The sequence below is a fragment of the Tursiops truncatus genome, chromosome 1, assembly GCF_011762595.2.
Source record: "Tursiops truncatus isolate mTurTru1 chromosome 1, mTurTru1.mat.Y, whole genome shotgun sequence".
In the NCBI taxonomy this organism is placed as follows: domain Eukaryota; kingdom Metazoa; phylum Chordata; class Mammalia; order Artiodactyla; family Delphinidae; genus Tursiops; species Tursiops truncatus.
The window spans coordinates 59,093,042-59,111,580 of NC_047034.1; the positions used below are offsets into that span (position 1 = coordinate 59,093,042).

The 18,539-nt window shown below is 36.9% G+C and overlaps 1 protein-coding gene across 7 annotated transcripts in view; it reads right to left on the bottom strand.

Moving 5' to 3' along the window:
• FIRRM (FIGNL1 interacting regulator of recombination and mitosis) overlaps window positions 1–18,539 on the bottom strand; it is a 44,622-nt gene that overhangs the window by 19,916 nt on the left and 6,167 nt on the right. For 6 of the 7 annotated variants that reach the window (XM_033855272.2, XM_033855267.2, XM_033855263.2 and 3 more), the window contains 8 exons: window positions 17,539–17,643; window positions 16,682–16,822; window positions 14,246–14,411; window positions 12,459–12,543; window positions 10,597–10,735; window positions 5,719–5,799; window positions 3,702–3,766; window positions 286–434 (listed from right to left, as the gene is read on the bottom strand). In XM_033855272.2, coding sequence (XP_033711163.1) covers window positions 286–434; window positions 3,702–3,766; window positions 5,719–5,799; window positions 10,597–10,735; window positions 12,459–12,543; window positions 14,246–14,411; window positions 16,682–16,822; window positions 17,539–17,643 — 931 coding nt within the window. Of the gene's footprint in view, window positions 1–285; window positions 435–3,701; window positions 3,767–5,718; window positions 5,800–10,596; window positions 10,736–12,458; window positions 12,544–14,245; window positions 14,412–16,681; window positions 16,823–17,538; window positions 17,644–18,539 lie in introns of those variants that run through there. The other variant, XM_019952619.3, reaches the window with a different exon arrangement.

Below are 18,539 nucleotides of genomic sequence, written 5' to 3' on the forward strand. Positions count from 1 at the left end.
TGAGCCTGTGCTCTAGAGCTCGTGAGCCACAACTACTGAGCCCATGTGCCACAACTACTGAAGCCTGTACATCCTAGAACCCGTGAGAAACCTGCACACCGCAATGAAGAGTAGACCCCGCTCAACGCAACTAGAGAAAGCCTGTGCACAGCAATGAAGACACAATGCAGCCAAAAGTTAAATAAATAAAGAAACAGGATAACTGCATAAGAGAAGACTACCCTGTCTCTAACATGTAATAATTAATAAGAGATGATTTAACACTAAATCTGTTTTGAAATTTACCCAATTCACTGTCCAAAACCACTTCCACGAAAGGTTGGAATTTGAGAAGCTGACTGACAAGTGGATCCAGTGTGACCAGGAAAGCACCTGCTATTTCCTCCTGTTGTGCTTTAGAAATCCCAGCAGCATACAGGCTTGGAGGAAACTTACTGGGAAGGGAGGGAAAAAACTCATTCATTAATAACTATTTTCGAATTTTAGGTAGAGGTAAGTACTGATGTTCTTCCAGCAGTGAAAATATATTTAAAAATTAAGTAGCATGTGTTTTACAAAACAAAATTCAAAGTACTGAACTGATATCATAATTCTATGAAGAACCTCCGAACTAAATAACATGGCTATAATTCTATAAAATTAAAAGTTTATAATCTTAAAGAAAATGCTGGTATGGTTTTGATGCATTTTAATACGTTGTTCACAATGATATTCTTAAAAAATACTGTAAAAATATGAATCAAATAACTAGTAAAACCATATGTAAAAAAGATATTTCTGATAAATTCTAGGGTAATTACTTCTATTGAAAGTTATTTTAAAATAGGTAAAATGCTGAATTTACTATGAATTTAATGCTCAGTTTCTCAGAAGCAAGAGTTTTATAAGAACAAACTGTATACTAACACTGAAGGGAGATGCAAAGAATTTCATGGAAAATGTCTCAGTAACTGAGGTTTAAACTATACTTCGATCAAAACCTATGTGAGGGCTTCCCTGGTGGCGCAGTGGTTGAGAGTCTGCCTGCCGACGCTGGGGACGCGGGTTCGTGCCCCGGTCCGGGAAGATCCCACACGCCGCGGAGCGGCTGGGCCTGTGAGCCGTGGCCACTGAGCCTGCGCGTCCGGAACCTGTGCTCCGCAACGGGAGAAGCCACAGCAGTGAGAGGCCCGTGTACCGAAAAAAAAAAAAAAAAAAAAAAAACCTATGTGAAATAAGATATGTATTCAGTATTTTTTGCCATGTTATTTTAACTGTGGCAAACTTGATACTACATGAGAAAACCCTATCTAGCAGGGGATGACAGCATTTAAAAGGAAGCAATTAATATAAACACTTGAGGCCTTTGTAGTGTGATGGAAGAAGCACCAGTCTGTCAATTACTAGTTATGTGACTTTGGTTCATTCATTCGACCTCTCTGAGCCTCACTTTCTTCACTTGTAACACTGATTCAGAGTTGTGAGGACTAAATTATAAGTGAAATTATAAGGTGAAAGACATATAAAATACAACAAAAGTAAGGAAACTCCACAGATTTGAACTACAGCTACTGAACATCAAAGCAAGTGTGTGTTTTTCAATCAAATGATACATTTTTAAATTAATTTATTTGACAAATGTTTATAAAGTACCTATGTATATGTCATGTACCTTTCTAGGAGCGTGTGATATACTAGTAAACAGAATATACAAAGTTAATGCCTTTACCTAGTGTATACTCTAATGAAGGGGAGAAGTTAACAAGTGAGTAAGTAAATACACAATACAGTAGATGTTAATAAGTGATAAGGTGGACAGGAAATTCCATTGAATTTCTATTTGAAATTCTATTGAATTCTGTTTGAATGTGGGTCATTTGAGAGTTTGTGCAGAGAAGTCACATGATCTAATTTATGTTTTATCACTCACTTCGGCTACCGTATGGAGAACAGACCAGAGCAAGGCAAGGGTGGAAACAGAGACAGTAGATACGATGTTCTTTCGCAAAAATGCAGGCAAGAAAATAATAGTGGATGAGATTGAATGGTAGCCGTTTAAGTGGTGAGAAGTGGCTGGATTCTCTTTATATACAGGGCGTATACATATTTATACTGAAGGTGATACTGACAGAATTTGCTGATGGACTAGATGAGGGGTATGAGAGCAAGACAAACATCAAAGATGACAGGAAGGTTTTTTGACCTGATCAATATGAAGAACCAAATTACCACTTAAACTGAAATGAGGAAGCGACAAGAGGAACAGATTTTGGGGGTTGGGGAGTGGCGGATAGATGAAATGGGTTGGAATCAGGATTTTGGTTTGCGTCAATTTAAGTACACATGTCCTGATTGGCAGTTAGACATTAAAGAGGAGAGACATAAATTTAAAGTCTTGAGACTAAATGACCATAGAGGAGAGGAGAGGCCTGAAGACAGAGTGCTGGGCACACCCAACTTAAAGTAGCTGGAGAGATGAGGAGGAACCTGCTGAGGAGAGGTGTCTTGGAAGCCAACAGAAGAAAGAGTCCAAATGAAAGGGTTAAGTGCTGCTGACAGGTTACATAAGATGAAGCCTAAAACTGCCCACTAGATGTAGCAACATGGAGTCACTGATGACCTTGACAAGAGCTGTTTTGATGAAGTAGTGGAATAGAAAGCCTGACGGGAGTAGCTTTGAAAAAGAAAGTAGAGACAGTGGTAAAGACAACTCTTTCTAAACACATGCAGAAAAATGGGAAGGTGTTTATTTGGAGGAGGATGTAGAGTCGAGAGATTTTGTTTTATATTGTTCTTATTAAGATGGGAAAAATAACAGCATGTTGGTATACTCATGAGAATGACTGAGAAAGCAGGGAAGACTGATGATACAAGTGGGAAAAGGAACAACTTCTAAAGTAAGGTCCCTGAGCATGTGAGAGAGGGTGAAATTCAATGAATGAATAGACGCTGGCCTTAGATAGGCACACAGACATTTCACTCATGGGACAAGCAAATATATGGGCCTAGATACAGATAGAATAGTTGATGTGTCAGAAGGAGAATATGGAAGCTCTCTTTCAATTGCTTCCACTTTTCTCAGGGACACACACAGTGAGGACATTAATTGACAATGAGAAATGGGGAGGTGGTGCTGGAGATTTAGGATGTCTGAAGAGGGAGAGGTATGAAAAGTTGTCTGGGAGACTAAATGGATTAAGGAAGTATAAGAGGGTTGCTGATGAATGAGCGGACAGAGTCTTTTAGTGTCAAATCAAGGGCTCTTCTGAGGTTACTATCAATTTTAGATGTCATTTAGCCCTCATCTAAATTATGACACCCTTTCTGTAACTCACTTTTTTTCTGGGATGGATTCAACTACTACTTGAATTAAATCTCATAGAAGTAAAATAAAAATTAAGAAAGATAAAAAACGGTATGCTGATACAAAATGTATGCACGTATATATAACCTCTTTTTTTTTCCTTTGGTATTTATCATCATACCAATATTCATCACTTGGATATAAAGTACTAGTTAAGAATATAAAGATAAGTAAAACTCATACGGAACCTATTCCTTAAAAGCTTCCATCTCCATTAATTTTAAGCAAGCAGACAAAAATTCACTAAAACATTAAGAAAAAATTACTGTGATATTTTATTTTTAAATGATATACATTAATGTTTGCATGGCTCATATGGCTCTACTACATTTTAATGGTCATATAGCAGTCTTCTTACCTGTGTACCTGAAGATAAAGCTGGTGCAATGTACAGCAAGAATCAGACAGGAAAGGAAGAAATTCCTAAAAATAAAGGAACTCTATTCACTCTTTATGCACAACGTGCTTTGCTAAAATAGATCCTCTCATCAAAGGCATGCAAAATAAAATAAAATCCCAGATGTGCTACATAGGGAAAAAAATTTTCTTGGATGAGAATAAAAAAGGGGATGAGGCTAAAAGCACCTAAAATTCTTTACTGTTAAAACTATCAACGCAACCACAATTAGGAACTATCATTTGCTGAATATCTCCAAATGCTCAGTAGACGTGTAGTGACTTTACGTACATTATTTTAGTCCTCTCAAAAATATTATGACATATTACTGCCCCCATTTTATAGGCTAGAAAGCTGAAGCTAAGGTATCAAGCAACCTGAGACACATAGCTAAAAACCAGTAGGGCGGAGATTCAAGTACAGTTGTGACTGCTCTATCCATTATGGCTATGCTATCTCTTAGAATGTCAAAGAAATAGTTTTAATTGTATTATATGATATAGAAAACAAGCTGATAGCTAATTATTTAAAAAATTTAAATTCCCCTGAAAGAAAAGGATTGATTTAAAAATGGAATAATTAGGCACAATTTTGCCTCCTAACAACTCCGGCAAATATCAGATGGGTAACTGCTCAACAAGTGCCACTGGCGCCAGGACCCTCCCACCCTGTACCTCTGCCACTGAAATACACACCCTGCGAGCTGTAGGGAACCCGGTGTTAGAGCAGCCAGCTACGGTAAGTGGTAGTGGCCCCGAAGGATGAACTCGGACAGCACACCAACAAGGATGGCAATGTGTCAGTAGTCAGTGAGCCTGCCATGGAATTCTCACTAATAAACAGTCATCAGAGATCCTTATCTTTTCCTCAGAAAGGAGGAAGACAAGGTCAAAAACAAATTCGACATTGACAATAGTTTTCTTCTTTTAGTTACAAATATTTATTACTATTGGTATTTCTTTCACTGGCTGCTGTAAGTATTCTCTCCTCTTCTTTCCCAATAATCTCCCTTGACAGCTTATCTATTCTATTCATATATCTTCAACAATCACTATGCTATCCTGATGAGTCCCAAATAGACAGGTCTTCTTAAAATTGTCATAAGTTTGAACATTTAAACTTTAACAACCTAATTTAGAAATATGGTAGAAATAATTTATAAACAGTATTTAAAGGCAAATTGAATTATCTTCTGAAAACTGATCTGGGCTTATAGAAATAATTTTGTTTATGCTTACAGAAATAAATTTTTCAGAAAATTGAATAAAACTAGTAACAATATGGACTTCCCTGATGGCGCAGTGGTTAAGAATCTGCCTGCCAGTGCAGGGGACACAGGTTCAAGCCCTGGTCCAGAAAGATCCCACATGCCGCAGAGCAACTAAGCCTGTGCGCCTGTGCTCTACAGCCCACAAGCCACAACTACTGAGCCCGTGAGCTACAACTACTGAGCCCACGTGCCACAACTACTAAAGCCTGTGCACCCTAGAGCCCACGTGTCACAACTACTGAGCCCATGCGCCGCAACTACTGAAGCCTGAGCACTCTAGGGCCTGTGTGACGCAACTACTGAGCCTGTGTGCTGCAACTGCTGAAGCCGATGTGCCTAGAGCCTGTGCTCCACAACAAGAGAAGCCACCGCAATGAGAAGCCCATGCACTGCAACAAAGAGTAGCCCCTGCTCGCCGCAACTAGAGGAAGCCCACGCGCAGCAATAAAGACCCAATGCAGCCAAAAATAATAAATAAATCTTCAAAAAAAATTAAAAAAAACAAATCAGTAACAATATGATGGTAGCAACTTAAATAACAGATGCTCAATATTTAACAATTAACAATATAAAACCAAAAACCCTACAAAATATACTCTTGACTAAATAACTTCAAAAGATTGTTTTGGGCAGGAATGATAAAAACAGGATAACTTACAATGTATTGTAGATTTCACATTCACTCATTATTAAAAAAATAAGCCTTACCTTAGTATAGTGCAAAAGGGAGTTGGCAAAGAAACGACACAATTTGAGTGTTTTCTGAAATAATTTGCAGTCAGTATTATCCTGTTCCAAAAAAAGGAAATAAGAAAGCGTAATGAATGGGAAAAGAATATGAAATTAGCTAAACTTGTAAATGAGACAATATTTTCTAAAAAGATCTCTTAATAAACAGAGTGTAAACATTTTCCATAAAAAAGTAATTCTTCTCTGAGTTGTTATAAGCAATACAAACACACACCAAATGATAAAATATGTCAAAAAATTAAACTCTACATTACTGAAAAGAAATCTTAATCTATAACAGCAAAAGAGCTGATCATTTTTGACTGATCTGAAAGTGAAAGAAACTTTTAATACCTTATTGTTCTTTGCTATATGGGGATCAGTAGATGGTCAAAAGAAAAAGGTCTTACAAATAAATAAAAGAATGAGATATAAAAGAAAACAGGTAAGACATGAGAAGGCAGTTCACAGAAAATATAAATTTCCAATAAACTAAAATTGAAAAATTCTAAATTACAACCTAATTACATATCTTTTGAAGGGGGAGGGGAGAAAACTATTTGATTAGCAAAGATTTAAGACTGATAATATCCCAGAGTTGAGGAAGTGGAGTAGCAAGCACTTTATTTTAACAGTCATGGGAGCATAAAATAATACACTCTTTGCATTATTATTAAAAGCTAGAGTGTTATAAATTCCTTGACCCAGTAGCAATCCCACTTTTGGAAATATATCCTATAGAAATACCAGCACAGGTATGCAATGCAATCTTTCTTATATAATGAAAATGGAAATAAATCCAGTATCCATCAGCTGGAGAATGGTTAAATAAATTCAAGGTATAAAATTGGATGATGAATACATAGAGATTCATTATTAAAAAAAAAAAATTCAAGGTATATTCACAAAATGTAGTAGCATAGAGCTATTAAAAGGAATTGGGTAGATATACCTTCATGAATACAGAAAGCCCTAAGACAGATTAAGTAAAAACTCATGCTGCAAAACAATATGTATAATATCATCCTATTATTATTTTTAAATGTGTGTTATGTGTTAATATTTCCTCCCTAACCCTCCCAAAATAAATCGAAATCTTACCTGTGGTTCTCTGTAGCAGATTAAAGTAGGATTTCACGGTCCATGTTAGGTATTTGTGTAATGTGTGAGGGTTTTCTGAGCATGTATTACATTTGTAAGTTGATAAAACACTGGGTAATGCCAAGATATCTATGTGTATACAGGGGATGTAGAGGACAGTGGAGTCACCCTACCTGGATTGAAATCCTGGCTTTACCACTACATCTGCATGATCGTGGGAAAGTTACCAAGCCTCTCTATGAGGGTGCAATGTGGCTTACACTAAGGTTACTGTGAGGTTTAAATAGTGTCTGACACTTAGGCAACTTAGCTTAATAAATATTGGTTGTCATGTCATCCAAATGTGTAATACACACTATACTCCAAAGAGCTTTAAATTAGTACCTTAAAATTAAGTCAAACAGATACATTATTATCTTTAATTTGGAGAATAATTTCAAATGAAATAACTTTATTAACTGTGTATGTTCAATCTCTTTACAAAAATATATCAAAACCTTAATTAAACCAATCAAAGTGGAATTGAATGATCCACTAATTGAGTATGACCCTTCATTTTTACCTTTTATAAAAATATTTGGAAATAGTCAATTTTCCTCAGCAAGAGTAAGTTAGGTGAAAATTCACCTCTTTGATAATTATGAACTCTCTCATACACTGCTATAGAAGTTTAAAAGGACAGAGATTAAAAATGAATCTAAGATACTTATAAGATACTCAATAAGAAATTTTATTCAGCTTAGATGTCACATCACAAGAAACTGTTATTGACTTCATGATTGGGTTCCTACCTTTACTCACATAGGCCAACCCGCAATTCTCCGAAGATCACACTAGTCTAATTACCTGCTTATACTATCTCCCAACCTAGACTATAAGTTGGAGGCAGAAAGATATGGCTGATTTAGTACCCAGCACATTTTCTGGCACACAGTAAGGACTCTGGAGATAGCTGGTAAATGAATTAAATGAATAAATGGTGACACACAACTTATCATATTCACCTATTTTAAATTTTTCTTTCTCATTCAAGAGGAAATTGTATAAGATTTGGTTGAAGACTCTGGTTTTACTTCATTACTAAATAGCATACCACTTAAATCTAGAGCTGATTTTCACATTTTCAAAAAGCAAGTGTACAACACAAATACTATCCCACCTTGATTTACTCAACTGTTTAAGTCAGAAAGTTTGCATCTCAATGCCAATAAAAAAGGGGGGGTGGGGATATAAACAAGGAAAACCATTTTTAATGTTTCAAAATATTGAGTATTCAGTCTTCCTTTCTTTAAATAAAACAAGAAAAATACCAATAAAATCTGAAGGTAGTGAGCAATGAATCTAAGTGTAGGCAATACATATAAAAATATGAGTTTATTTTCTGAATATAACTTTCAGTAAGCATTCTACGAACAAAAGTAGGAATTACAGTGCAAATTAAATTTATATCTAAGAGTGTTACAAATAAATTTCCCTATCTTTATAGAAAAACTAAATTATTTGTGGCTAAAAAGCTTGTTACAAAGTCTAATATAACAATCTCATTTTGAAACCACGTTCAAGACTTAAGAGAGAATAAATATCAATTTTAGAGGCTGTCACAGGTTGAACTGTGTCCCCTAAAAAGACAGGGTGAAGCCCTAACCCCCAGTACCTTTATTTGGAAGTAGGGACATTGTAGGCGCAATTAGTTCAGATGAGGTCATACTGGAGTAGGATGTGCCCTTAATCTAACATGACTGGTGTCCCTATTAAGGAAGATGATAAGAAGAGACAGGGAGAGGACACCACGTGATGATGGTGGCGGAGACTGAAGTTATACAGCTGCAAGCCAAGGAATGCCAGTGACAGCAGAAACTAAGAAAGGCATGGAGCAGACTCTCCCCTAGAGCCTTCAAGAGAACAGGGCCCTGCTGACACATTTCAGACTTCTATCCTCTAGAAGTGTGAGCAAACAAATTTGCCACCTGATTTGTGGTAATTTGTTATAGCAGCCTCAGGAACCTAATTTAGGGACTGATACATCTACATGCTTCCATAAATAGCATATTACCTATGAAATCTAGAGGTTTTATTCTGACGTTTTTAAAAACAAGGTGAAAAAACTGCTTGGAAGAATTTAATGAAATAGTTTGATTCTTCAATAAATATCAATAGTGAACAGCAGAGGGCGATGCTAATCAAAATTTAGAGTTAAGAATGGAGAAACTACACAGACCTTCTCAAAGCTCCATTTCAGGCAATGGACAGTAAGTAGTGCTAGTTACATTTATCAGTACCAAATAAGTAAAGAAAAACAAGTAAGGCAAAACATGAAAATTTGCTTGGAAAGTTTACTATTTAAATTCTCTGATTTTCATATACAAGCAGTTTATATACACTGAACTTGTGTATTCAATACTTCATGTACAAATAGCTATCCTGGTCAGGTACCCTCAGGATCTCTCTTTCTTCTTCCATTATAGACTATACTGTGGCTTGGGCTTTCCCCATCTCACTCCTGTCCAGGAATCTCTGTCTAATCTTACTCTCCAAGTAACTCTAACTGGGGGATCTGTGGTGTCAAGATAAGCAAGATGGAAATTGGAAAAAGAGAAGGTTGAGGTTGAGGATACAGAGGTATAGGATAAAGGTGGATAGGGGAACATCCTTCCTGCCATTGACACAGGATACCCAACAAAATGCCTTCTCCTTTCGGGAAGGTGAGGGGAATCAGAAAGGGTATATGAAGGAAGCGGGGACAGAAAAGAAAAGGAAAAAAGGATGTAAGGGAAGGATAGATAAAGAGAAAAAGAAGAGAAGCAAGAAGGAAAGGGTGTGCCCCTTCCTAAAGTTACTCCTCACTCCCTCTTACCAACTTCAGGGCCCCTTTTCAAACTTCCACCCTCCTCTCGGGTTTGTCTTTCCAGATCATCCCTGCCCCATGAGTTGTGATCAGTGTTTAGGAACTGGATGAATCCTTACATGTCCACCCCCATAGCTGCTGGGCAGGGAAGAGCACAGGTACAGAGGAATACCCTGTATCAGTTTGCAGGTCTACAACAGGAAGGGATGTTACTGTTATTCTACGGAGAAATATTTAACTCATTTTCCCACTGAAATTATTGCTTATAACTGTGAGGTCCTGACTACTATTAATCCTATAATTTAGGACTATTACGAGTTAAACAAACTTTAAAGAGCTAGTGTGAGAACAGAAGGCACTATGTATAAACACTCTTATAGGAAAATATACTGCAATTCCCAATAAGCATATTAAAAATTTTTAGAATACAATCTGTTTTATAAAAGGGGTGCCAATTCAACACTATAACTTTTTGAAATCAATATAAATGTAAGTATACACCAAGTATACACACAGCTGTATACTGCATCTCTACAGGTTGTAATGGATTGGTGAAGAAAAGGTTGACTGTGGCTATATCATCAAGACGACCTTAAATAAATACAGGACTAAGGAATTAGATTTTTGTCCAAGGGTAGAAAAGATTCTGACGAGAATGCCTTGACCAACCAGTGAGTATATAAAAAGGCAGGGACAGATAGACTATAGACGGAACGAAAGCACATAGGGGTCTAATGCAATGCTCTGAGTGAAAAGTAATTATGGGCTGTAAATAATCCCACAGGTTGAAAACAAAAACAAAACAAATTAAAACCCTTTTAGGTAAACTGATCCATAGATCTAAATGAGATTTAGTAACTGCCAAAAGAAAAAGAGCTACAGTTCACAGTGTTGTTAGACCATATTTTTACCTGGGCATCTGATTGTGTCATCTGCTCAGCTAACTGTAAACAAGAACGGAAGGAGAAAAGAATGTCTTCGCACAAGCTAGTAATTATATCTTTGTGTTTCAGCTGACTCTTTATAACCGACTGGTGCTTAAGGCTCTGCCTAAATGAATAAAAAGAAAAGAATATAATCACCACAAGTAACATATCAAGTAACTTAGGACCATAAAAATATGACTTGAAAGAACATGTAAAAAATCAAAATGCATCATATATAACAGACACGGCATAATTAAGATGTACTGACGTTACCTCTGAAGCTGTCATGTTAGTTTGAGTAAGTTGATAATTTTTTATTTCTCCTTATAAAATATTAATTGAACTCTTACCTATATGCCAGACACTCTGTGAAGCCCTGGAGATAGAGGGGTGAATGAAAAGACACAATCTCTGCCCTGTCTGCATGGAATTTGTGGTCTAGCACAAAAGAGAACATTAAATAGTGTAAGAATAGTTAATTGATTACAGCTGTGATGAATGTTAAGCTGGAAGAGTCCAGGATGCTACAATAGAGAGATCTAATCTAACTGATTCTCAGGGTGAGGATGAAAAGAATGCTACCATCAAGACGTAACACTTAAACTGAGAACTGAAAGATAAGCAGGAATTAGCAAGGTGTAGAGTACAAGAGAGAAGCATCCCAGGCAGAGGGAAAAGCTGTGAAAAGGCTCTGGGACAGGAGAGTTTGTTATGTTTGAGGAGCTGAGAACAGGGAGAGCGCAATGGAGATGGGCTGGTGAAGAAGGCGGGAGCCAGAGAGGATTAGGTTGTTACTCTTAGTAAACTGGGATGGATTTTAAGCAGTAGAGTGACATGATCTGATTTACATTTTTAGAAGATCAGTATGAATGCTGGATAGAAAATGAATCAGAGCGGGGCAAGACTGGAAGATATTCAATGGTGATGGTGATGGCGATGGCGATGGCGGTGGCGGTGGCGGTGGTGTGGTGTGGTGTGGTGTGGCTAATTCACTGGGCACTCACTGTGTGACTTGCAGAGTTGCAAGCATTTCACACTGATAAACTCAATTCTCACTATAACCCCACAAAGAAGGTGCTATTGTTATAACTCCCACTTTCAGATGAGCAAACTAAGACTCAGAGAAATTAACCAAATTGCCTAAGAGTTCCAGAGGGGTAAGTGATTTCAGAATGGACTCAAGCATATGCGGTATGACTCTGAGTTGACACTTTGAATCACTGCATTATTACTTGTTGGCAACGTAATGACCTGGTGGTGCAAGAAAAACACCTAAGACCTGAAAGTATTACACTACCTTTAATGTTTTATGCATATGTATAAAGTAGAGATTCTTAACCATTTTTACATCTCAACTATATCTCCTCCCACCCCCAAGAATCTGATGAATGCTGTGGACACTCTCCCTAGCAATCCTTCATAACGCTCTAGTTAAAATTATAAATGGAATTAAAATTGAACAACTCAAAAGTATATAATGAGGGGATTATATTCAACTCTAATTATGATTACTAATTTATCTAAGCCTGGAAGTAGGATACTTGATAGTCAGTTAAACAACAGTAGCAGTAGGCACATGGTTAAGACCCATGGCCCATTATTTCAGATGTACTAGCTAACTGAGTAGAACTTTTTTTAATTTTAGAGAGAGCAGAATAAAGAAGTATGATTTAGTTTGGGAGCTACATGTACAACATTTGGATTATAAGAGAGCAGTGTCAGTAAACATTGTACACACCCATACAAAATGTTTTAAATGCAATCTAAGAAAACTTACAAATAATTAAGACTTTTGGATATGGAAAATATATTACAAAAAGTAAAAACAAAACAAAACAGAAACTTACTTAATTATAAATTTCCAAGTATTGGCATGAAATGCATGGTCCATACTGGAAATAACAGAGCAGATATCCAGCAATGAATGAATAACTACAAAGAAAGATAACAGAACTCTTAGGACATTCAAAGGTCATATGGGGTGAGTTTCTTCTATATTTAAAAATACCTACTGAACAATTTTGACATTTGCTAAAATAGGCAATACAATTTGAAAAAAATTATCTCAAAATAATTAGTGAAAGTGTCACGCTTTTGATTTAGGGTTTTTATAAATTATAGAAAATTAAGTTTGATGTTTATACCTACTCTATGACCTAAATAAAACTAAAAATGTTCAGTGGACTAAAAATTATGCCCTATTGTAACTGAAACATTCCACAGATATTCAAATCAAAAATGACAAAATATACTGCTAAGGAAAGAAAACCTAACAAGGAAGAATCAAATGAATTTGCACAGTACTCATTAAGGCTTGTACTTTGCCTGAGGTAGATTATTTGTTACAATGGGCACAATAAACCCCCTTTCTGTGTCCACGCTCTTAGTCAGTTCGCTTCCACAGACCCTGGGCTTCGCGACATAACTTGGTCAACAGGACAAAAATAAACATAAACCAAGCAGAGACTTTAAACGTGCCTGCACACTGGGGCCTGCCCTCTCTTGCTGCTCTTAGGACCCCTGAGGCCATCAGCAGGTAGCTGAGCCTGGGCTAACCTGCTGCATGATGGGCTACATGGGACTGGCTCAGGACATTATCTCTCCCTCTGCCGACAAACGACCGTGAGTGAGGTCAGTGACCACAAACTGAGTGAGCCAGTTACACCACGTGAAGCAGAGAAAGCTGTTCTACCTGAGCCCAGCCTAAAACACTAACTCAGAATCATGAATAAATGAAACAGTAGTTGCTTGATTTCTTTCTTCCTTCCTCTCTCCCCCCCTCCCTCTCTTTCCCTCCATCTCTGCTTCCTCCCTCCCTCCCTCCTTTCTTTTTTCCTTTCTTTCTTTCCTTCTTGCCATGCCACGCGGCTTGCAGGATCTTAGTTCCCTGACCAGGGACTGAACCCAGGCCCCAGCAGTGAAAGCACCGAGTCTTAACCACTGGGCGGCCTGGGAACTCCCTAGTAGTTACTTTAATGTAATAGATTTTTGGGTTGGTTTGTTACAGAGCAAAAGATGCCTGATAATACTGCACAAAACCACCTTACTCTCTTTATGCCGAAGCTATGAATGCAATCTTTTTATTAGAGTACTGCTTTTCAAACTCTGGGCCATGATCCATTGGTAAGTGATGAAATTAATAAAGTAGCAATCAGCAATTCTTTAAAAATGAAATAGACTATAATAGAGTACATTATTTCAAGTACAATAAATAAATGGAGTATATACATACACATTCACAAACATACATACAAGTACGTAATTATATGTGTTCCGGGAAGAAATGCAAACTTCATTTCTTACTATGAAGTTATGGTTTAAAAACACTGAAAGCTACTGCTTCAGAATGTGGACTACTTTAGAGGGTATAAAATTGCATAACTTTCTTTGTTAATCACTGTGGAGTAACAACCTACTTTGAACATTGACTAAATATATAAATCTATGTTAATGCATCAAATATCAATTTTACAAAATCTAAAATTTAAGAGATTAAAAGTTTATTGGGTAGGATTTAAATTTTTTTACACATGATATAATGAATCATTAGAAACATTGGGTTCAATAATTTAACTGATGTACAGTTTATAGTCAATATACATCATATACTAAGTAGTAAGTTTTTTTCACTCACCTACTACCATATTCAAAATGTCATCATTCTCATCTATTAAAGGGTCAATGCAAACCATATCCAGCAGTTCCATTAGCTGCTTTTGAAGAGAATAGGCCTCCTTGAAAAGAGCCTGCAGAAGATCTGAGACTAGGTGTAAACGCCCAGAATAAACAGATTCGCTATTCTGACCACAAAGGAATAAAAACGAGAGAAAAAGCAAATCATAAAAAACTCAAGAGCCAAATTTATTTTAATTCATTCTATCAGAGCTCATAAATGTAATGCTTTTAGAGAGTAGGTGGGTGGGGAGCATATGCAAAACATGGGGTGCAGAATAGCATCAGAATGTAAGTTGGTGCAGCCACTGCGGAGAACAGTACAGAGGTTCCTCAGGAAACTAAAAATAGAATTACCATGATTTAGCAATCCCACTCCTGGGCATATATCCGGACAAAACTATAATTCAAAAAGATACATGTATGCCTATGTTCATAGCAGCACTATTCATAATAGCCAATACATGGAAACAACCTAAATGTCCATCGACAGATGAATGGATAAAGAAGATGTGGTACATATATACAATGGAATACTACTCAGGCATAAAAAAAGAACAAAGTAATGCCATTTGCAGCAACATGGATGCAACTAGAAATTATCAGACTAACTGAAGTCAGAAAGAGAAAGACAAATACAATATGATATCACTTGTATGTGGAATCTAAAATATGACACAGGGACTTCCCTGGTGGCGCAATGGTTAAGAGTCCGCCTGCCAATGCAGGGGATATGGGTTTGATCCCTGGTCTGGGAAGCTCCCACATGCCGCAGAGCAACTAAGCCCATGCACCACAACTACTGAGCCTGCGCTCTAGAGCCCGCGAGCCACAACTACTGAAGCCTGCGCACCTAGAGCCCGTGCTCTGAAACAGGAGAAGCCACTGAAATGAGAAGCCCACACACCACAATGAAGAGTGGCTCCCACTCGCAGCAACTAGATAGAGCCCACGCACAGCAACAAAGACCCAATGCAGCTAAAAATAAATAAATAAATTTATAAAATAAAAAATATATATGACACAAATGAACCTGTCTATGACAGAAACAGAATCACAGAGAACAGACTGGTGGTTGCCAAGGGGGAGGGGGTTGCGGGAAGGATGGAGTGGGAGGTTGGGGTTAGCAGATGCAAGCTTTCATATATAGAATGGATAAACAACAAGGTCCTACTGTATAGCACAGAGAACTATATTCAGTATCCTATGATAAATCATAATGAAAAAGAATAGTAAAAAAGAGTAAGGTACATATATATATAACTGAATCACTTGCTGTACAGCAGTAATTAACACAACACTGTAAATCAACTGTACTTCAATTAAAGAAAAGAATTCTCACCAGCAAAAAAAAAAAAAAAAATTAATGATTCTTAGTGAATGACATATTCATTCATTAAACAAATGTTTAGTAAACCTCCATTATACATAGTGTATTTGAGAGATGCAGGTATGTATAAAATATGATTTCTGACTTCCAAGATCTTACAAATATAGAACTAAAAGGGAGCTAAATAACATTAGGTCCAGTGCATGACATTTCAGTACCCTGTCACCAAAGAGAAGCATTAGTTAACTAGCAATTTTCATTCATCCAACAAACAGCATTATCAAAACTTCCTGTGACCCACAAATCCTAGGCTAGCTTTTGTGCTTTAAAGCTGTCTCAGGACTAAATAAGGGTCAGTGTCCCTTTACAGGCACCTAATTGTTAAGCAAGTTTCATCTGAGCCACCAATGCCATGACAGAAATATTTGAGGATCCCTGCGCCTTGACACAAATCTGTACCACTTCTTTCCTTATCAAGAGGAAATAGAATAAGACAACAACAAAACTGCAAGAGCCCCCTTTTTAAGATTTCTTTATAACTACTTATTTTGAAACAAATATTTACATACATGCTCTTTGTTCTATGGAAAAATGCACTGCAATAATATAGGTTAAAATGTAAACTTATGAACAAATACTATAAGCACCACAAACTCAGCCCCTTTGCCCATGGATTTTAGGCCATTTAAAGTGTACTTAGGGCTTCCCTGGTGGCACAGTGGTTAAGAATCCGCCTGCCCATGCAGGGGACTCGGGTTTGAGCCCTGGTCCAGGAAGATCCCACATGCCACGGAGCAACTAAGCCCATGTGCCACAACTACTAAGCCTGCGCTCCAGAGCCTGCAAGCCACAACTCCTGAAGCCCGGGTGCCTAGAGTCTGTGCTCTGCAATGAGAGAAGCCACTGCAATGAGAAGCCTGCGCACCACAACGAAGAGTAGCCCCCGCTCACCGCAACTAGAGAAAGCCCACGCACAGCAACAAAGACCCAACTCAGCCAGAAAAAAATAAATAAAATTTTTTTTAAAATGTTAAAAAAAAATAAAGTGTACTTAGACCCATCACTTACCTTACAATGTACAAATGTACTTTTGATTACATGTAGGACTGAGGAGGGAAGACTGTGAATATTTTCTAGAATGATGGATTCCTGAGTGGCACAGACATGCTGAACACATCCTGTAAGAGCTCCTAATAGCTGTACCATTGTCTGGAAATATGGAAAGAAGTTTCATTCAGAATATATTTTCTGTGTACCTAAAAGGTGTCAGACAATATGCTGAGTGCTAGGGATACAGCAGTGAGCAAAATGGACCCTCTCTCTGTTCCTCCTTACACATAACTACAGTCTGTCAGAACTACAAATATTAAAAGTGGCTAGGAACTTCCCTGGCAGTCCAGTGGTTAAGACTTCGCCTTCCAACGCAGGGGGTACAGGTTCGATCCCTGGTCGGGGAGCTAAGATCTCACACGCCTCGTAGCCAAAAAACCAAAAATGAAAAAACAGAAGCAATATTGTAACAAATTCAATAAGGACTTCAAAAATGGTCCACATCAAAAAAATCTTAGGGAAAACCCCCCCAAAAAACCTGGCTAGCCATTTGGTTAAAAAAAAAAAGAAAAAAAGAAGAAGTTGGAATCCTAACCCACAACATCAAAGTATATGGCAGGTGTTCTACACATACGCTTTAGAATTACAGGCAGGGCATGCTACCTTGATTACTTGTCTTCTTATACGAGTTTAGGTATTTACTAAGCATGAAATTGTATAAGAAATTCAGAATTTATGTTTTTTGCAATATCTTTATATCTTTAATTCTATAAATTTAATTCTAGCATTGGGGCATTATATAGAGAATATAAAGTTAATTAATATTTCACACTCTTTAAGCTCTCCCACCCCCCTTTCTAATATATTTGACATACCTGTAAAATATTTCTTATAGTGGTCTGGATTTCTAAATTTTGGCTTGATAGTCCTCTGGCTTGACTGGTTAACTCATACATCATGTCATCATATAATCTCACAGTCTGTGAAAACAAAGCAGGTCATAAACAGTAGTAACAGAAGTCATTAAAAAAGGAAAGGCGTATCTTTAAAGAAATAAATTAGATTTGATTTTGCATTATTAACAGCTACGGGATATTGTCTAGTGTAACAACTGCACCTAATAAAGTTAATAAAATATATATTTTGTATAGTGTTTCTATAGTATTTCTATTTTTTGTATACTATTTTTCTACAATAGAATCTCCTTAAAAAAAAAGCCTCCAACAAAAATTGATTTGTCTTCCATTTCTGTGATTTGAATCTACTTAATAACATCCATAAAAAAATATCACTCAAAGTTCATTTTTTGGTGATGTAACAAAAGTGCTACTCTTACACTTAAATAAATAAAAGATGATATCTTAACCAATCAACATCCATGTGAACATTTACAAGGATATTTTCTGGTAGTGGTAATGAATTTGTGCTGAATTACCTATTCACTTGTTTTCTAACCAGTTCCCCTTTCTGACCAACTCAAAATACTGTTCCTGGGTTAGAGACATAGTACGTGACCTCAGAACTAAGTGTTTTTGTCTGTGAAACATTAGCCAACCTAAGATCTTAATACTCTCAACAAGTTAAATGGCCTAAACACTACACTACAAGAATAACCATAGTCAGCAACACACTGTAACTAAAGAGGGTACTGCTTCCCATAAGCCTGTTAACACTCAACATCTCGTTTTCATCTATATACTAGCCGGACCTTTTTTTGGCAGTCAAGAACAAATTTTAAGAAACTTTTTAGATAGAGAACAATCGAGTGAATATGAGTAAAAGGAGTTCTGATAATTATTTGTTTCAAAGCTAAACTTAGAAATCCATTCAAGTATCATAAAAAAAATGTTATCATAAAAAAAAATGTTATCATAAA